General features: G+C 36.6%; 1 protein-coding gene across 1 annotated transcript in view; it reads right to left on the reverse strand.

The window, feature by feature from the left end:
• The window catches only part of LOC133654328 (copine-9-like), a 249,625-nt gene that overhangs the window by 68,470 nt on the left and 158,529 nt on the right, over positions 1-22,626 (reverse strand). Inside the window, exons 8-9 of the mRNA XM_062054640.1 lie at positions 15,792-15,855; positions 5,042-5,145 (exon numbers count right to left, since the gene is read on the reverse strand). Coding sequence (XP_061910624.1) covers positions 5,042-5,145; positions 15,792-15,855 — 168 coding nt within the window. The remainder of the gene's footprint in view (positions 1-5,041; positions 5,146-15,791; positions 15,856-22,626) is intronic.

The following is a 22,626-nucleotide window of genomic DNA, read 5'->3' on the forward strand; positions in this document are numbered from 1 at the left end:
GTCATCCAAACAAAAATGGCGGATACCTAATGCCAACGCCACAAGACAATATTATTAATTACAACTAGGGTTGCAAAATTCCGGGAATATTCAAAGTTGTAAACTTTCCATGGGAACTAACGGGAATTAATGGGAATAAACATTGAATGCAACATGCTAGATCTTGCAGCATGATTATTGGCTAAAACAACCTCATTTAATGCAAATTCAGTAGAATTTCAACCCTGCACTGTGCATTCCTCCATCACATGTGCAGTGCATTCTTCCATCACATGCACAGATAATTCCCAGCATGCAACACACCACAGCAGGGCTATTGAGGCCACACTAGTATTTGAGCCCAAGGACTTCATCCAGTCAGGTAAGTGTTGATGGGGTAAACATATTTGATCTATGGTATTTAAGTGTAATAGAGGTGTAATTGCTTGTTACTGTATGACTGTAGACTACTCCAGCAGACTTCCACTCAAGCTAGCTAGCTGTTCCTGTACTTGTTCAATGATTTTGGGTCCAATATCTCTAGCTAGCTAGGTTTATGTATCACCACAGTCTCATAATGAACCGAAAATATATCTCCGTTAGCCGTGATGCTAATTTTCTCTATGTTAAATCCCATTCATTTATGCTAACAACGTTAGGGATCCGAATTTACCTTTTTTGTGATGTGTAAAGTTCAACTAGCAAATACTAAATCAAAAGGTGTAGTTTCCTCTGCCTTCTGTTCTGCTAGCCAGTCTGTTGTCATACAAGAATGTAGCTTATAGTTTGATTTAGCATGCTGATTGACTGTTCATTTATTCATCTTGCCTATTTCTATTTATTTGTCCATCAGTAAAATATTTTTAAAGACTTCCCGTGGTAAATTTCTGCAAAGGTTCCGGAAATTTACCGGAAACTTTCCACCCCTTTGCAACCTTAATTACAACACACACACTTTCAGCTACAGCACGATCGCAAAAGCCACAACACAATAACATATAAGCCACAGTATTATGCTGATAGTATTTATTTGACTGTATTATGCTGATAGTATATATTTGTACCATGAATTGATTAACGTGGACCCCGACTCAAACAAGTTGAAAAACTTATTGGGGTGTTACCATTTAGTGGTCAATTGTACGGAATATGTACTGTACTGTGCAATCTACTAATACAAGTCTCAATCAATCAGTCAATCAAAGCTTAACTTTAAACCAGCGATTCTCAAACTGTGGCACGTATATGACTAGTGGTACGCGGGCTCCACCTAGTGGTACGCCAATTAATCACTTGGTTAAAGTACAGTGTTTTATTTCCCTATATTTGAACTGTGTGTAATGTTACAGTGGCCAAAAATATCAAATATACTTTTCAAATAAAACCTCTGCCTAGGTTTTTAGTGAATACTTAGGCCTACTACAGTACTGTATTTTAATGTTAGTCATCATGGTGGCACTTGAAGTGTTTTCTGAGATGGTTAGCACTGCTTTGAACCATGTTTTGTGGCGTTTCATGTTTAGGGGGCTTGAATTATGTTTAAAAAAACATTTAGAAAGTTTTGGCTGTCGGAAAATATCAAATTTGTTAATACTGATCTCACTTTGCGGAAATAAACTTTACGGTGAGGCCTGAAGCCAACTGGCCGTGATAAACAAGGGACATAATAACCAGTGTTGGGACTAACGCATTACAAAAGTAACACGTTACTGTAACGCTGTTACTTTCGGCTGTAAATAGTAATCTAACACGTTATTTTTTATATTCAGTAACTCAGTTACCGTTACTACATGATGCGTTACCGCGTTATTTTACGTTTTAGAAACTGAGAAGATCTGAGTGTGTTTTATTGGAGCGCTGCGGAAGAGGCGACAAGGAAGAGGCGCGCCGCGCGCTGCCTGTGTGTATGTGTGTGTGTGTGTGTGTGTGTGTGTGTGTGTGTGTGTGTGTGTGTGTGGGAGGGGGCGTGTCTGTGTTTACTAACAAGACATGGCGAAGCCCGAAGCCGAGTTTCTTAACATGGAGATATTCTCACTACTTTCCTTTTGTCGACCACAAAGAAAAGAACATTTTAGTTAAATGTAAGTTGTGTCTTGGATCAAAGGTCCTATCCTAGCAATTCAAATCTGCTGAAACAGCTACAAAAACAACATGCTTCGACGAAGCTAGTAAAGAGAGAGACACTTTACCTCCTCAGCAACAGCGGCTGGATTTTAACGAGGCACTGCGCACTGAAGGTACACACACTCTGTCAATTCTCTTATATACTGTTACTCTTTCATTCTAGACTTCTAGAGTGTTTGACTATCACATCACTCTAAATGTATAGACTATAAAGTTCACAAACATAAAGAGGGATCCTAGTGGGCCAGGCCAATCTTTCCTTATCTCTAAACTAAAACTGGGGAAATGTGTAGAGTGTTCTGGGCTTCAGACATGATTTTATTTCACAATTCCTTGAGAGAAAAAAAACACCTGGTTAGGCTTTGTGTATGTAGTGTGTGCCTTCCTTGCTTTACAGCTATGTTGTTATTATGCTGTTTGTTACTTATGTATGTTATGTTGCAGCTATTTCAAATAGTTTTGTCAATTTGTTCTGGCCTGAAACAAATTGGCCCTTTGAAACATATCTTTGTCTTTGTGTGTTGTATGTAGAGCACATTGTTTGTGTGTTGTATGTAGAGCACATTGTTTGTGTGTTGTATGTAGACCACATTGTTTGTGTGTTGTATGTAGACCACATTGTTTGTGTGTTGTATGTAGACCACATTGTTTGTGTGTTGTATGTAGACCACATTGTTTGTGTGTTGTATGTAGAGCACATTGTTTGTGTGTTGTATGTAGACCACATTGTTTGTGTGTTGTATGTAGAGCACATTGTTTGTGTGTTGTATGTAGACCACATTGTTTGTGTTTTGTATGTAGAGCACATTGTTTGTGTGTTGTATGTAGACCACATTGTTTGTGTGTTGTATGTAGAGCACATTGTTTGTGTGTTGTATGTAGAGCACATTGTTTGTGTGTTGTATGTAGAGCACATTGTTTGTGTGTTGTATGTAGACCACATTGTTTGTGTGTTGTATGTAGAGCACATTGTTTGTGTGTTGTATGTAGACCACATTGTTTGTGTGTTGTATGTAGACCACATTGTTTGTGTGTTGTATGTAGAGCACATTGTTTGTGTGTTGTATGTAGACCACATTGTTTGTGTGTTGTATGTAGAGCACATTGTTTGTGTGTTGTATGTAGAGCACATTGTTTGTGTGTTGTATGTAGAGCACATTGTTTGTGTGTTGTATGTAGAGCACATTGTTTGTGTGTTGTATGTAGACCACATTGTTTGTGTGTTGTATGTAGAGCACATTGATTGTGTGTTGTATGTAGACCACATTGCTTAGCAGAGTTCAGTGATGCAAAAGCATGTCAAGTTGATCAACAGATTGTATTATTCTCCAGTGCAATAACCAGGGGCCCCGCTAAGGATTTTGGGCCCCATGAAAAGAATCTTTACAGGGCCCCCAACACAGCGGCAACATTATAATTTCATCATCATTAGGGGCCTCTCTGGGCCCCCCTCCATCATGGGCCCCTAGAATCCGTCTCATTTACCCCCCCCCCCCCCCTTTTTGGCGCCCCTGGCAATAACAGTACTGGAATGAAGGCTAAAAGGGCATTAAAGGGGGCCTTAAAAAAAATAAAAAAATAAAATATATATATAAGTAACTAAATACCGTGTTTTCCGCACTATAAGGCGCACCTAAAAACCTCCAATTTTCTCAAAAGCTGACAGTGCGCCTGATATATGGACCAATATTGAGCCATAACAGCTCTCGCAACTACGGGGTGTATAACGTAACCCCAGCCTCTACTGTAGCGTCTATTCTATGCGCCTTATAATGCGGTGCGCCTTATATATGAACAAAGTTTTAAAATAGGCCATTCATTCGTCTCGATTACTGTAACGTATTATTTTCGGGTCTCCCTATGTCTAGCATTAAAAGATTACAGTTGGTACAAAATGCGGCTGCTAGACTTTTGACAAGAACAAGAAAGTTTGATCATATTACGCCTATACTGTATATACTGTACCTTTATATATACCTATACTGTATATACATTTATATATACCTATACTGGCTCACCTGCACTGGCTTCCTGTGCACCTAAGATGCGACTTTAAGGTTTTACTACTTACGTATGAAATACTACACGGTCTAGCTCCATCCTATCTTGCCGATTGTATTGTACCATATGTCCCGGCAAGAAATCTGCGTTCAAAGAACTCCGGCTTATTAGTGATTCCAGGAGCCCAAAAAAAGTCTGCGGGCTATAGAGCGTTTTCTATTCAGGCTCCAGTACTCTGGAATGCCCTCCCGGTAACAGTTAGAGATGCTACCTCAGTAGAAGCATTTAAGTCCCATCTTAAAACTCATTTGTATACTCTAGCCTTTAAATAGACTCCCTTTTTAGACCAGTTGATCTGCCGTTTTCTTTTGTCCTCCGCCCCCTCGCTGGGTTATTCCGGTTCCGGTGACCATGGATGAGGTGCTGGCTGTCCAGAGCTGAGACCCGGGGTGGACTGCTCGCCGTCTCTGCGCTACTGACCTGTCTCCGCTCGGGATGGTCTCCTGCTGGCCCCACTATGGACTGGACTCTCACTGTTATGTTGGATCCACTAGGGACTGTACTTAGAGGGGGGGGTTATCCACATATGCGATCCTCCCCAAGGTTTCTCGTTGTCATTCACATCGACGTCCCTTGTGTGGGCTCTGTGCCGAGGACGTCGTTGTGGCTTGTGCAGCCCTTTGAGACTTTTGTGATTTAGGGCTATATAAATAAACATTGATTGATTGATTGATTGATTGAAGGTGCGCCTTATAATCCGGTGCGGAAAATACGGTAGTTACTTTTCACAGTAACGCATTACTTTTTGGTGTAAGTAACTGAGTTACTTTTGAAATAAAGTAACTAGTAACTGTAGTTTTCAGTAACTAACCCAACAGTGATAAGAACCCAAACCTAACCGCTAACCCACATATTTGCGTAGCCTTCTCAGACTCACGTTCCGTCCTCGTTGCTGCGGTAGAACACCAAGAAGGGGTCTGATTTGCCAAAAAAGTCCTTCTTATCCAGCTTGTTGGCGCACAGCTGCATGGTGGCAATATCCTGCAAGGAGAGAAGACACATGTGGATTGCTGAAAGGATGTGTAATCGCCGACGACACAAAGGCAACAACCTGCCGTGTCGCGCGACAAAGTAATCGCATCAAATACCAGAACTCCAACGCTCAGTCTGAATACAAAGAAATTCTCACGGTTAAAAACTGCATAATCGCCATGCAGATTGCCGAGCCTCCGGTCGCAGCTCATCTCAATAATGGCTGCATATATTCACATTGTGATTCCTATCCAGTGTTTCACCTAAAGTATACATTTTATTAGGATAGGCTGTCTTTAATGCAGTCAGGGAGGAATGGGAATAGCCTTATACATATGTAAGGGTGGTTACAGCCATTAATAAGACGCTCCCTTTTTTTTTTACCGCGGCTGCTTTGCGATGCTCGGGATGGTTCAGTGGAAGGACTCGACTCGATGTGTGTCCTTGATGAAACCTTTTATTCATCGCCTCCAGTGGCAAGGCATCGCGGGGTGTCTACATGCTACACGCAGCACACGCTTTTACTAAACGGTTTTGTGGGTCAATTCTGGCTCCCTGAGGGGCGTTCAAGCACGAACATGACCAAAAAAAAAAAAAAATGACAGGAAAAGAGGTCTAAGTTTCTACAAAACCCAAAAGCAGTGAAGTTGTCACGTTGTGTAAATGGTACATAAGAACAGAATACAATGATTTGCAAATCCTTTTCAACTTATATTCAATTGAATAGACTGCAAAGACAAGATATTTAACGTTCAAACTGTTATTTTTTGCAAACATTAGCTCATTTGGAATTTGACGCCTGCGACATGTTTCAAAAAAGCTGGCAAAAGTGGCAAAAAAAGACTGAGAACGTTGAGGAATGCTCATCAAAAACTTATTTGGAACATCCCACACTGCAAAAACTGAAATCTAAGTAATATTAAATATATCTCAAATAAGGGTGATTTTTGCTTATTTTCTGTCTGATAAGATAATTTTTCTCACTAAGCAGATTTTATGTTGGAGTGTTTTACTTGTGTCAGGTTCAAACACTCATGACATCTATTAAACAAGACAAGAGGCAAAGAATTAAACAGAGACAGAATTAAATTTGGACTCAATATTGAGGAGAGTCGTCTGTACACTGTACCCTTGCACACTATCTCAGCACGCTCTGCCAAAAGATTGCACGCCTCCTTCTTTTATTTTGGACCCTCCCCGACCACATGGCCACCGCTGTTTCCGAAGGACAAAGGTCGCAAAAAGTTCACAAAAAAGGTCGTAAATAGTTCACAGAAAAGGTCAGTTCAAAAAGAGTTCGGAAAATAGTTCTAAAAGAGGTCCATAAAATAGTTCAAAAAGACAATCGTGAACCGGTTCAAAAAGGAGGTTCAAAAAGAGGTCGTCTGGAAATTGGGCAGATCCTGTCTTCTCTCCGCTTTGAAGTCCTTGGGTTGGAACAATATCTTTCTGTTGATTACAATACATGAAAGAACAGAGGAACACCTTCATCTTGCTTCCCCCCTACACACTGGAGTTTTACGAGCCTTACTCTTGGTAGGTTTCAAAGACGGCTTTTGTCTTCTCACCAGACCCTCAATGTGACATTAAGTTTTTGTGATAATTTAGAAACAATTATTCTAACAACTTGTTTTAAGTGTGTTTGTCCTAAATGATGTCAGTAAGATATTACAGCTGAGATTTGATGAGCTATATTGAGTCAAACATGCTTGAAACTAGAATATCAAGTGTTGCAAAGCTGTGTCATCAACACTCACAAGTAGAAAACTACTTTTTTAAAGTCATCATTTCTTACTTCAAGCATGAAAAAAAAATCATGATGCCGAGCGCATATCATTATGTCAAGATAATGGCACTAACATTTACTTAATTTAAGAAAAATTTTCAACATATTGAGCAAAAAGGTCTCTATAATATAGAATATACTTATTTGAAGCTATTTTGGGGTTCATTGAGGTTAGCTAATTTTACTTGTCTCGGAAAGTCTTGACAAGCTAAATGTTCTTGTTCTATTGGCAGATAATTTTGCTTAGTTCAAATAAAATAGAGTTTGAGTTTATAAAATACCTCTCATTTTTTGTATTTTTTTTTCTTGTTTTTGAACACTGACTTTTTGCAGTGCACAGGTGAACAGGCAAATTGGGAACAGGTGGGTGCCATGATTGGGTATAAAAGTAGATTCCATGAAATGCTCAGTCATTCACAAACAAGGATGGGGCGAGGGTCACCACTTTGTCAACAAATGCCTGAGCAAATTGTCCGACAGTTTAAGAACAACATTTCTCAAGCAGCTTTTGCAAGGAGTTTAGGGATTTCACCATCTGCGGTCTGTACTTTCGTCAAAAGGTTCAGAGAATCTGGAGAAATCACTGCACGTAAGCGGCAAGGCTGAAAACCAACATTTTCTCAGTTGGAACATTAAATATCTTGTCTTTGCAGTTTATTCAAGTGAATATAAGTTGAAAAGGATTTGAAAATCATTGTATTCTGTTTTTATTGACCATTTACACAACGTGCCAACTTCACTGCTTTTTGGGTTTTGTATAAACGTCCTGTAATATTCCAATGTGTGTTTAAATGATGTGTTGGCTTACTTCCACTATTTGATAACATATAAGTAAATAATAATTGTTTATTTTATTTTATTTATTTTTTATTTGTATTTTTTTTATACACTGTAGCACTTTGAGGTTGTTTACTCAATGTCAAGTGCTTTTTACAAATAAAATCTATTATTATTAAAATTATTATTAAGTTATTATTAGAGATGTCCGATAATATCGGCCTGCCGATATTATCGGCCGATATATGCGTTAAAATGTAATATCGGAAATTATCGGTATCGGTTTTTTTATTATCGGTATCGTTTTTTTTTTTTTTGTTTGTTTTATTTATTTATTTTTATTATTAAATCCACATAAAAAACACAAGATACACTTACAATTAGTGCACCAAGCCAAAAAACCTCCCTCCCCCATTTACACTCATTCACACAAAAGGGTTGTTTCTTTCTGTTATTAATATTCTGCTTCCTACATTATATATCAATATATATCAATACAGTCTGCAAGGGATACAGTCCGTAAGCACACATGATTGTGCGTGCTGCTGCTCCACTAATAGTACTAACCTTTAACAGTTACTTTTACTCATTTTCATTCATTACTAGTTTCTATGTAACTGTTTTTATATTGTTGTACTTTCTTTTTTATTCAAGAAAATGTTTTTAATTTATTTATCTTATTTTACTAATTTTTTTTAAAAGTACCTTATCTTCACCACACCTGGTTGTCCAAATTAGGCATAATAATGTGTTAATTCCACGACTGCATATATCGGTTGATATCGGTATCGGTTGATATCGGTATCGGTAATTAAAGAGTTGGACAATATCGGACTATCGGATATCGGCAAAAAGCCATTATCGGACATCCCTAGTTATTATTATAATTCAATTTTGAATACAAACACTTTTGGTGTTGAAACACAATTTTGATATGTTTCTTCCCATGTGCTTGGGCGTCATGTCTAGGGATGTAACAAAATGAAAATTAATATCACGGTTATTACTTTCATGGTATCCTTGAATGAGTTTAAACAGTTATTGTACCATGCACACACTAAAATAGTATGAATATTTAGGTGCTATTTAAAAAAATAAAAACTATATATATATATATATATATATATATATATATATATATATATATTTTTTTTTTAATTTTTTTTTTTAATTATTATTATTATATAATTTTTTTTTGTAGGCATAAGAAACATTACGTTTTCCTGAATTAAGTCTGCAGTAAAATGGAATAGTCCATTGTTTGAAAAGGTAGGGGGTAACAGTCAAAAATTGCTAATTGCTTTGTAGAGACTACGATGGTTTGTCGTGATCACAATGGCAGGCAACAGCGGGAGGCAGGGTGCAGGTAAAAAGGTGTCTAATGCTTAAACCAAAAATAAACAAAAGGTGAGTGCCCCTAAGAAAATGCATTAAAGCTTAGGGAAAGTTATGTAGAACGAAACTAAAACTGAACTGGCTACAAAGTAAACAAAAACAGAAAATTCTGGACGACAGCAAAAACTTACAGCGTGTGGAGCAGAGACGGCGTCCACAAAGTACATCCGTACATGACATGACAACAATGTCCGCACAAAAAAAGATGGCAACAACTTAAATGTTCTTGATTGCCAAAACAAAGCAGGTGCGGGGGGAATGGCGCTCAAAGGAAGACATGAAACTGCAACGGGAAAAGCCACCAAAATAGGAGCGCAAGACAAGAACTACAACACTACACACAGGAAAACAGCAAAAAAGTCCAAATAAGTCAGAATGTGATGTGACAGGTGGTGACAGTACACCTACTTTGAGACAAGAGCTACTGTGATGCATGCTTGGTTATGCTTTAAAGTCATATCTAACAATTGCGACAACAACTTTTTACTGTCTACTGAGTTCCATGTCTTAATGATTTCTGCTGGTGGTGTGCCTCTGGACTTTTTCAATTAAAAAAATGCGCCTCGGCTCAAAAAAAGTTGAAAAAACACTGCGTTAACCGACCCTTCCTGGGGACACAACGGACGTGACTTGGTTGGTGGAAGGTGGGGATCGAACCAGGAAACCTCAGGTTGCTGGCTAGTTCACTCTCCCGACCGTGCCATGTGTGAATTTGTTTGTGTGAATGTGGTAATAGTGTCAAAAGCGCTTTGAGTAATGTCAGGTTCAAACACTGATGACATCTATTAAACAAGACAAGAAGCAAGGAATTAAACAGAGACAGAATTACATGTGGCTCAATGAGGAGAAACGCGTACACCTGTACCCTTCCACAGTGTTCCACGCTTATTTGGACTTTCCCTGATTACATGGCAACAGCTGTTTCAAAGGGAGGGGGGTCGTAAACAGCCATCGCATTTGAGTACAAAACAGTTCAAAGAAAAGGTCGTAAAACAGTTAAAAAAAAAGGTCCCTGGAGGGGAGTCAGGTCCTGCTTTGTCTCCGCTTTGTAGCTCTCGGGTCAAGATAAAATATTTCTGTGGATTACAATACATCAAAGAAACAGAACACCTTCATGTTGCTTCCCATCCTACACAGTGGAGTTTTACAAGCCTTCTTCTTGGTAGGATCAAAGACAGCTTTTGTCTGCTCGCCGGGAACACGTTGATACACAAAGTTTTGTGATAACTTAGATACAATTAATCTGACAGTACCTTGAAGGTAGAAAAGAGCTATGCAAGTATAACACATTTACCATTTAAAAAGGTCTAAGCTGGTTTTAACCAAAAACCAAGCAATAATTATTTAGTTTTGGGTGCATGTAAACGTGCTGAAGGCACACAGAAAATGGCTGGTTTTGACTTGTTGAGCGCTTGGATGAAGAGCACACATGTCGGGAACCACACTGCAAAAAGTCAGTGTTCAAAAACAAGGAAAAACAATACAAAAATGAGGGGTATTTTACTTGAACTAAGCAAAATGATCTGCCAATAGAAGAAGAACATTTGGCTTGCCAAGACTTTCCAAAACAAGTCAAATTAGCTAACCTCAATGAACCCCAACTTCAAATAAGTATATTCTCACTAATAACAAGTGCACTTTTCTTGGTAGCAAAAACAAATATGAGACCTTTTTGCTCAATATGTTGAAAAATATTCTTAAATAAGTAAATGCTAGTGCCATTATCTTGACATAATGATATTACATTTCTTTGAAACCAGCAAACTTACACTAAAAACTAGTTTATTGTTCTTAATGGAAAGGCAAAAAGGCAACGCTCAGGCAAATCATATTGTCTAAAAATTAGAGATGTCCGATAATATCGGCCTGCTGATATTATCGGCTGATATGTGCGTTAAAATGTAATATCGGAAATTATCGGTATCGGTTTTTTATAATCGGTATCGTTGTTTTGTTTGTTTTTTATTTTAATTTTTTTTATTATATCAACATAAAAAACACAAGATACACTTACAATTAGTGCACCAAGCCAAAAAACCTCCCTCCCCCATTTACACTCATTCACACAAAAGTGTTGTTTCTTTCTGTTATTAATATTCTGCTTCCTACATTATATATCAATATATATCAATACAGTCTGCAAGGGATACAGTCCGTAAGCACACATGATTGTGCGTGCTGCTGCTCCACTAATAGTACTAACCTTTAACACTTCATTTTACTCATTTTCATTCATTACTAGTTTCTAGGTAACTGTTTTTATATTGTTTTACTTTCTTTTTTATTCAAGAAAATGTTTTTAATTTATTTATCTTATTTTACTAATTTTTAAAAAAAGTACCTTATCTTCACCATACCTGGTTGTCCAAATTAGGCATAATAATGTGTTAATTCCACGACTGCATATATCGGTTGATATCGGTATCGGTAATTAAAGAGTTGGACAATATCGGAATATCGGATATCGGCAAAAAGCCATTATCGGACATCCCTACTAAAAATGCATTTTCCCATCGATTACATGACATCATCGCGCCAAGTGTGTGCTCTTTCAGTCAATTAGTGAGCAAGGAATATAGTATATATATATATATATATATATATATATATATATATATATATATATATATATATATATATATATATATATATATATATATATATATATATATATATATATATATATATATATATATATATATATATATATATTTATATACAAACAATTTTGTGTTTTCCATGAAAAGTGCCACTTATTGACCACCATACGTTGTGAAATGAATAGAAAATAGAGTGAAGACATTGACAAGGTTAGAAATAATGATTTGTATTTGAAATAAGACTTTTTTTTTGACATCAAACTTTGCTTTGGTCAAAGAATCCTCCATTTGCAGCAATTACAGCATTGCGGACGTTTGGCATTCTAGCCGTTCATTTGTTGAGGTCATCTGGAGAAATAATTGCACCCCACGCTTCTAGAAGCAGCTCCCACAAGTTGGATGGGCACTTCTTGCGTACCATACGGTCAAGCTGCTCCCACAACAGCTCAATGGGGTTCAGACCCGGTGACTGCGCTGGCCACTCCATTAGCGATAGAATACCGGCTGCCTGCTTCTTCTCTAAATAGTTGTTGCACAATTTGGAGGTGTGTTTTGGGTCATTGTCCTCTTGGAGGATGACATTGGCTCCAATCAAGCGCTGTCCACTGGGTATGGCATGGCGTTGCAAAATGGAGTGATAGCCTTCCTTATTCAGAATCCCTTTTACCCTGTACAAATCTCCCACCCATCACATTACCTCCACCATGCTTAACAGATGACGTCAGCGTCTTCTCAGTTCTTCTGCGTCTCACAAACCTTCTTCTTTGTGATCCAAACACCTCAAACTTGGATTCATCCGCCGTCCACAACACTTTTGTCCAGTCTTCCTCTGTCCAATGTCTGTGTTCTTTGGCCCATCTTCATCTTTTTCTTTTATTGGCCAGTCTCAGAAATGGCTTTTTCTTTGCCACTCTGCCACGAAGCCCAGAATCCCGCAGCCGCCTCTTCACTGTAGATGTTGACACTGGTGTTTTGCGGCTACTATTTCATGAAGATGCCAGTTGGGGAACTGTGAGGAGTCTGTTTCTCAAACTAGACACTCAAATGTACTTATCTTCTTGCTCAGTTGTGCAACGCGGCCTCCCCCTTCTTTTTCTACTCTGCTTAAAGCCTGTTTGTGCTGTCCTCTGAAGGGAGGAGTACACACCAGTGTAGGATATCTTCAATTTCTTAGCAATTTCTCGCATGGAATAGCCTTCATTTCTAAGAACAAGAATAGACTGTGGAGTTTCAGATGAAAGTTGTCTTTTTCTTCTCTGTCAGGCTGGGGGACGCCACCTCTTTTTCTGCTCCGCTTTACTGTGGTGTCCCCCAGGGATCCATTCTAGGCCCCATCCTGTTTTCCTTGTACATTCTCCCTCTTGGAGAGATTTTTAAGAAACATGGAGTGTCTTATCACTTTTATGCAGATGACTGCCAAATGTATATGCCAATTTCAAAAGGCCACGGCCCCCTGACACGCCTTCTCAACTGTCTATGTGCTGACACGCCTTCTCAACTGTCTATGTGCTGACACGCCTTCTCAACTGTCTATGTGCTGACACGCCTTCTCAACTCTCTATGTGCTGACACGCCTTCTCAACTCTCTATGTGCTGACACGCCTTCTCAACTGTCTATGTGCTGACACGCCTTCTCAACTGTCTATGTGATGTCAAGGCTTCTCAACTCTCTATGTGCTGACACGCCTTCTCAACTGTCTATGTGATGTCAAGGCTTGGTTAGCCCAGAATTTTTTAATAATGAATGAGGGAAAAACGGAAATGTCAGTTTTTGGTCGGGCCCTCACTGACTTGGGACCATTGCAAAATGATGTGCGTCCCAAAGTCACCAGCCTTGGCGTCACTATAGACAGCCATTTTAAATTTGACAAACAAGTCAATGGCGTTTTAAAATCCTGTTTTTATCATCTTCGTCTTTTAGTAAAGGTAAAACCATTTTTATCTTGTAACCTTTTTGAACAAGTGGTGCATGCTTTTATTTCAAGTGGCCTGGACTACTGCACTGCACTTTATGCTGCCATTAGCCAACAAGCTCTCTCCCGGTTGCAGTTAGTCCAGAGCGCGGCAGCAGGACTTTTAACAGGGGCCAGGAAACGCCAGCATATAACCCCAATTCTTCGGAGTTTGCACTGGCTCCCTGTTCATTTTACAATGGATTTTAAATCCTTGCTGTTTGTTTTTAAAGCTTTACATGGACTGGCACCTCAGTATATGTCGGACCTCATCCAAATGTACACTCTTGCGCGCGCTCTGAGGTCCGAGAGCCAGCTCCAGCTCATGGTGCCCAGGACCAGACTTAAAACCAGGGGAGACAGGGAGGACCTTCTCTGTGGTCGGCCCTAAACTCTGGAACACTCTGCCCCTCCATGTTCAAACTGCTCCCACAGTGGACTGTTTTAAGTCTCGTCTTAAGACCCACTTTTATTCTTTGGCTTTTAACACTACGTGAGTTGTGTGGTCTTCTGTCCTCTGTTGTCCTGTGTGGTTAGGGTTAGGGTTATACATTTTGATGTCTATTTTACAGTTTTAATTGGTTTTACCCTTTAAAATCGTTTTTAATCATATTTATTTTTTATATTGTCTCTGTATTGGTTTTCTATTCATTTATTCTTTGTTTTTATTCAGTCATTGGTGTAGCATAATATTGTTTTTAATATTGTTTTTAATATTGTTTTTAATATTGTTTTTAATATTGTTTTTAACATGGCTGTGCAGCACTTTGGAAACATTCTTGTTGTGTAAATGTGCTATATAAATAAAGTGGATTGGATTGGATTGGATTTTCTGGCCATTTTGAGCGTTTAATTGAGCCCACAAATGTGATGCTCCAGAAACTCAATCTGCTCAAAGGAAGGTCAGTTTTGTAGCTTCTGTAACGAGCTAAAGTGTTTTCAGATGTGTGAACATGATTGCACAAGGCTTTTCTAATCATCAATTAGCCTTCTGAGCCAATGAGCAAACACATTGTACCATTAGAACAGTGGAGTGATAGTTGCTGGAAATGGGCCTCTATACACCTATGTAGATATTGCACCAAAAAGCAGACATTTGCAGCTAGAATAGTCATTTAGCACATTAGCAATGTATAGAGTGTATTTCTTTCAAGTTAAGACTAGTTTAAAGTTATCTTCATTGAAAAGTACAGTGCTTTTCCTTCAAAAATAAGGACTTTTACATGTGACCCCAAACTTTTGAACGCTAGTTATATATATATATATATATATATATATATATATATATATATATATATATATATATATATATATATATATATATATATATATATATATATATATATATATATAAATACAGCTCTTTTTTTCAAATTTTTAACAATTTATCTGAATGTGCATGAACTTTTTCTGTTCAAAATTGTTTTGAAATGTCACATGTTAAATGTTTAAATATTAACTGTCAGTTTATTTATGAGACACAATTGTGTCAAAGTCATGTTTTTTTAAATTTCATGATTGAAATAAGAATTTATTACTTACTTATTTACTTTTAAAAAGCAGTTTTATACTTGTGAGTGTTGATGACACAGCTTTGCAACACTTGATATTCTAGTTTCAAGCATGTTTTACTCAATATAGGTCATCAAATCTCAGCTGTAATATCTTACTGACATCATTTAGGAGCAAAACACTTAAAACAAGTAAAACACTCTAACATAAAATCTGCTTAGTGAGAAGAATGATCTTATCAGACAGAAAATAAGCAAATATCACCCTTATTTGACATATTTCATCTTACTTAGATTTCACTTTTTGCAGTGCAAGTTGGGACTTCATTTTTTAAGGCAGACATCTCTGGAGAATTGAGCCCAAATTGAGCATTTATTCCATCAACTGGAGCCCTGATCAAGTGATTTCCATGTGAAACTCCAGCTCATTTGTCACATTTGGCAAGTTGGGTCCATCATTAAAACTTTTCTGCGGCCGTATACCAATGTCGGTGGCCCAGTTTGAAGTGTGTGCATGGATGTGTGTGTGTGTGTGTGTGTGTGTGTGTGTGTGTGTGTGTGTGTGTGTGTGTGTGTGTGTGTGTGTGTGTGTGTGTGTGTGTGTGTGTGTGTGTGTGTGTGTGTGTTTACTGACCCTGCAGTTGCTGAGCTCCTCGGCAGTTAAGATAATGACCCCGCACTTCTTGCCTGGTATCCCACTGAAAAACAAAAGAACAGGCATGAAATAAATGACACAGTTGGATGTGGTGCAGGTTACAATTTGTAATTATTACTTCCTATTGACCTATAACACTGTTTATTGGTGTGCTGGTTCGCAGTATTTTGTTAGCCCAAGTGCTGACATTGTCTCTAGTACAACACAAAGCAGGGGTGTCCAAACTTTTTCCACCGCACACTGAAAAATCAAAGCAAGCGGGGGCCATTTTGATATTTTTCATTTAAAAAAACAATGCAATGTATGTATAAAAAATATACATTTAGGCCTCCACTCAGGCTTGATGGTCAAAAAAATATTAAAAATGTGTAATTATTTATTATTATTATTATTATTATTATTATTATTATTATTATTATTATTATCACTCAAGGTTTAAATCTCTAGATCAGGGGTCACCAACGCGGTGCCCGCGGGCACCAGGTAGCCCGTAAGGACCAGATGAGTAGCCCGCCGGCCTGTTCTAAAAATAGCTCAAATAGCAGCACTTACCAGTGAGCTGCCTCTATTTTTTAAATTGTATTTATTTACTAGCAAGCTGGTCTCGCTTTGCCTGACATTTTTAATTCTAAGAGAGACAAAACTCAAATAGAATTTGAAAATCCAAGAAAATATTTAAAAGACTTGGTCTTCACTTGTTTAAATAAATTCATTATTTTTTTTACTTTGCTTCATATAACTTTCAGAAAGACAATTTTAGAGAAAAAATACAACCTTAAAAATGATTTTAGGATTTTTAAACACATATACCTTTTTAACTTTTAAATTCCTTCCTCTTCTTTCCTGACAATTTAAATCAATGTTCAAGTAAATTTATTTTTTTTATTGAGAATAATAAGAATAATAAGAATAATAAATACATTTTAATTTAATTCTTCATTTTAGCTTCTGTTTTTTCGACGAAGAATATTTGTGAATTATTTCTTCAAACTTATTATGATTAAAATTCAAAAAAATTATTCTGGCAAATCTAGAAAATCTGTAGAATCAAATTTAAATCTTATTTCAAAGTCTTTTGAATTTCTTTAAAAAAAAATTTGTTCTAGAAAACCTAGAAGAAATAATGATTTGTCTTTGTTAGAAATATAGCTTGGTCCAATTTGTTATATTTTCTAACAAAGTGTAGATTGGATTTATTTAAAACATGTCATCAAAATTCTGAAATTAATCTTAATCAGGAAAAATGACTAATGATGTTCCATAAATTCTTTTTTTAAGTTTTTCTCTTCTTTTTTTCGGTTGAATTTTGAATTTTAAAGAGTTGAAATTGAAGATAAACTGTTTCAAAATGTAATTGTCATTTTTTTCGTGTTTTCTCCTCTTCTAAACCGTTCAATTAAGTGTAAGTATCATTAATTACTAATAATAACATAGAGTTAAAGGTAAATTGAGCAAATTGGCTATTTCTGGCAATTTATTGAAGTGTGTATCAAACTGGTAGCCCTTCGCATTAATCACTACCCAAGAAGTAGCTCTTGCTTTCAAAAAGGTTGGTGACCCCTGCTCTAGATCAACATTAAATCTATCTGTCAATATAACGTTGTTAAAGATTTAAGTTGTGTGCCCTTTTTGTCAAAGAAAATCCTGTTTTTTATGGGACAAACACAAAATATACAATATTTTCACCCAATAAGGATTTTAAGTTAAATTAAAAGTTAAAGTTAAAGTAGCAATGACTGTCACACACACACTAGGTGTGGTGAAATTTGTCCTCTGCATTTGACCCATCACCCTTGATCACCCCCTGGGAGGTGAGGGGAGCAGTGAGCAGCAGCGTAGCCACGCCCGGGAATCATTTTTGGTGATTTAACCCCCAATTCCAACCCTTGATGCTGAGTGCCAAGCAGGGAGGTAATGGCTCCCATTTTTATAGTCTTTGGTATGACTCGGCCGGGGTTTGAACTCACAACCTACCCATCTCAGGGCGGACACTCTAACCACTGGGCCACTGAGTAGGTGGCCTAGTAAGATAGTAAGTGGAATATTTGAGATTATATAATAATTGGAGCCTTAAAAATGTCAATAACTCATAACAATATTGATTTTAACTAATTATTATTTTTTGAGCAATGACACTTAAAAAAAAAAAGTACCAGAAAAATGATTGGGGATCCAAAAGGGTCCTTCCTACTCATTATAGTGTTAAAAAATAATTTATACCATTTTTTTTACTTTTAACACAATAATCTCGAGATCACCTTCAGATCTATCCGTAAATTATAAGTTTTATTGTTGTTTATGTTTTTTGTTTGTTCGTTTTCGGCCCTTCTTTAAAAAAAAACAAAAAAACAGCTTAGTTTTTTTATATGGCAAACACAAAATATGCAACATTTTCCCCAAAAAATATCTCTAAGTGGAATATTTAATGTGACGTAATTGGAGCCTTGAATAGGTCAATAATTCATAATGACACTGATTTTGATTCATTATTATTTTTTAAAGAAAGAAACAGCCTGCATGGCAACTTATGTTATTAGAGTCAACAACGCAACATTTTCTTGTTACATTTCACCTGTTTGCTCTTTTATACCACTTTTTATGTTTTGTTTAGTTTTTTATCGTATTTTTAGAATGTGTCGTGGGGCCGTCAAAAAATGACCTGCGGGCCGCAAATGGCCTACGGGCCGTACTTTGGACACCACTGCCATAAAGCAATGTGGACTTGGACAGAATGTTCCCGTCACAAGCAACAAGTACGTATGTAAGTATGTATGTCCACCTCATTTCCAGCAATCAGAAGAAAGTCGTTGTTGGAAAATGGTGATGGTCAAAACTATTATTTTTTTGAAGTTATTGAAGAAAATTACAATTTTACTTTGGAAAGGGTTGGAAAAAGCAGATCTGATGTAATCCAACCCCTTGTTTACGTCTCAAAAATTACTTACAGTAGGAAGGGGATTCATATGGCCCCATTCGTCACGGTTTACCTGACACATGAAACGTGGTGGGTGCACTATCCACTTTAGCCGCCAGATGGCTGTAGAGTGTTGACTATCTTGAAATGTGTTTTGTGGCAATTCCAACTTTGACCGCAAGCATCGGTCGCTATGTAGAGTGGCACTCTCCATCATTTTCAGCAGGCTGCATTGCAAAATGATGAAACCCCCCCCCCTCTTCCTCTCAGGCGAGATCCACCCAAGAATGGGACCGTATGAACCCTTTCCCTACTGTAAATCCTACAATTATTCATTCATTATAGGGGTGCTGAAAACATTTACTCACATCCAAATCCTAATTCTTGTTTGATTCAAATCTGAATTCATTCACAATTTTGAAGAATCAAATGCATTTTATTTTAAAAAATAGTATGGGGCTGTCAGGTTCAAACACTGATGACATCTATTAAACAAGACAAGAAGCAAGGAATTAAACAGAGACATAATTAAATTTGGCTCAATGAGGAGAAACACGTATACACTGTACCCTAGTAAAGTGTCGTCCCACGCTCCTGACGAAAGATTGTACGCCTCCTCTTTTATTTGGACTTTCCCTGATTACATGGCAACAGCTGTTTCTAAAGGGACGGGGGTCGTAAACAGCCATTGCCTTTGTCACAAACAGTTCAAAGGAAAGGTTGTGAAACAGTTCAAAGAAAAGGTCGTAAAACAGTTCAAAGAAGAGGTGCCTGGAACTTGGGCAGATCCTGCTTTCTCTCCGCTTTGTAGTTCTCGGGTCAACACAAACTATTTCTGTGGATTACAATACATCAAATAAACCGAACACCTTCATGTTGCTTCCCATCCTACACAGTGGAGTTTTACAAGCCTTCTTCTTGGTCGGTTCAAAGAAAGCTTTTGTCTTCTCGCCGGGAACTCAACTTAGATACAATTATTCTAACATGGGCCGTCTCCGCATATATTCTGTCTACGACAGGACCCAGGAGGAGCTTTTCTAACCTGTAACCTGTTTCCAAAAGGTTTCTAATCATGTTCATACCAAATATATTGCGAGAATCAGTTCGAAACGACAATTGTGTTAAATTGAGAATCGATACATCGAATCGTGAGTTGTTCACGTCCGTAAAACTGTGATGATCCGTTGCCCGGATCATGTTTTGTTTTAGTTTGACTCCCCTTAGTCCTGTTTCTCAGTTGCCATGGGTGCTGATTATTTTCACCTGCCTCTGATTAGTGTTTGGGACACTGTTGTAAAAAATAAAAAATAAAAAATAAAAAAACACTATAATTTTCAGTAAAATTTTGTAAATGCTAAGTTTTTACTGTAAAATGGACAGTCTACTTAAAACTAATTATATAATCAATAATGAAATCCAGAGGCAAATTCATACATTATTTGCTGTTACTGATGGCAGCCATAACCAGTTTGACATCCCTGATGTAGATGAACAATATGATTTGCCAGAGTGGACGGACAGGACGGATTAAAAAATAAATAAAAACACACAACTTTTTTTTTTTTTTAATAAATAAAAAATTGTTACAATTAAGAATTGCGATTAATCTGAAAATCATTTATTTTTGACACCCCTAATGACCGATATTATGTATATATATATACGTATATATATATATATATATATATATACGTATATATATATATATATATATATATATATATATATATATATATATATATATATATATATATATATATATATATATATATATATATATATATATATATATATATATATATATATATATATATATATATATATATATATACGTATATATATATATATATATATATATATATATATATATACCGTATTTTTCGGAGTATAAATCGCCTCGGAGTATAAGTCGCACCGGCCGAAATTCCATAATAAAGAAGGGAAAAAACATATATAAGTGGCACTGGAGTATAAATCACATTTTTTGGGGGAAATGTATTTGATAAAAGCCAACAGCAAGAATAGACATTTGAAAGGCAATTTAAAATGTGTAAAGAATAGTGAACAACAGGCTGAATAAGTGTACGTTATATGAGGCATAAATAACCAACTGGTATGTTAACGTAACATATTATGGTAAGAGTCATTCAAATAACTATAACATATAGAACATGCTATACGTTTACCAAACAATCTGTCACTCCTAATCGCTAAATCCCATGAAATCTTATACGTCTAGTCTCTTACGTGAATGACATCAATAATATTATTGGATATTTTACGCTAATGTGTTAATCATTTCACACATAAGTCGCTCCTGAGTATAAGTCGCTAAACTATGAAAAAAACTGCGACTTATAGTCCGAAAAATACGGTATATATATACATACATACATACATATATATATATATATATATATATATATATATATATATATATATATATATATATATATATATATATATATATATATATATATATATATATATATATATATATATATATATATATATATATATATATATATATATATATATATATATATATATATATATATATATATATATATCAGTGGTTCTTAACCTTGTTGGAGGTACTGAACCCCAGCAGTTTCATATATATATATATATATATATATATATATATATATATATATATATATATATATATATATATATATATATATATATATATATATATATATATATATATATATATATATATACATATATTCCCTGTTTGAAATCTCCCTTCATCCTTACAGACGTCTGAAGAATACCAACCGCTTATTGAACTGTCAAAGGAATTGGACTGAGAGAGACGAAGGAGATAATTAGTGACGGACGGTGCACAAAAGCTTGATTGCTGTTTGATGGATATTTTGCCCAAGACAACAGAACAGAGACACCAAATGAGAAAAGGGTGGATGATTGAAAGACAAGAAAAGTTAACTCTGTATTTGACACGATCCATGCATACATATTACATACTGGTCACAGATACATTTTGGGGCTGGTCCTAATACTCCCTGGATAAGAACCTGGCACGGCCCCCTTAAAGCATAATAATCTGGCTGTTTTTACACGTGCCATCGCAATTTCCAGAAAGCAATTTAGAAAACATATAACTCAATTTCAGAAGGCAACACGCGTGTAATGGCAACCGAGCGAGGAAAAAAATAAATAAATGAATAAAAAAAAAAAAGCATTTTGTCCTTGAAAATGGTAAGAAAATCACTTGACTAAAGTCCCTGCCATCTGAAGAGCTCTTCTACGAAAGGAGACACAAATAATGCTATCCTATTTTTATTTTACTTGTTTTCAATTGTCAAGGACTCAAGATGAAAAATGTAATACAAAAGTGCGTACAAAAAAAAAAAAATGATAGCAGAGGTTGGTCGTACCATTTACTTACATTTACTTAAGTAACTTTTGTATAAATGGTACAATAGGGCAAGGATTTATACGGCTCCATTCCTGGATGGATCCAGTGCAGTGGTTCTTAACGTGGGTTCCATCGAACCCTAGGGGTTCGGTGAGTCGGCCTCAGGGGTTCGGTGGAGCCTCCGCCGCGGAGGTCGAGACACACCCGACTCATCTTGTAAATAAAAACTTCTCCCTATCGGCAAACAATGTTTCCTCTAATTTTCCATCTGATTTGCAGGTGTGTCATTTGTTGTGAGTTGATGCACTGTGTTGGTTTTGTTCTTTGAACGGTTCATTTTGTGCACCAGTAAAAAAACATATAACCTTGTCTTGAATAATAATTAAAACCATTTTTTTTTAAATTTTTCACTAAAGAAGGGTTGGGTGAATGCACATATAAACTGGTGGGGTTCGGTACCTCCAACAAGGTTAAGAACCACTGATCTAGTGTGAGGCTAATCATTTTGCAATGCG

This window comes from Entelurus aequoreus, linkage group LG07 (assembly GCF_033978785.1).
Source record: "Entelurus aequoreus isolate RoL-2023_Sb linkage group LG07, RoL_Eaeq_v1.1, whole genome shotgun sequence".
Lineage (NCBI taxonomy): Eukaryota > Metazoa > Chordata > Actinopteri > Syngnathiformes > Syngnathidae > Entelurus > Entelurus aequoreus.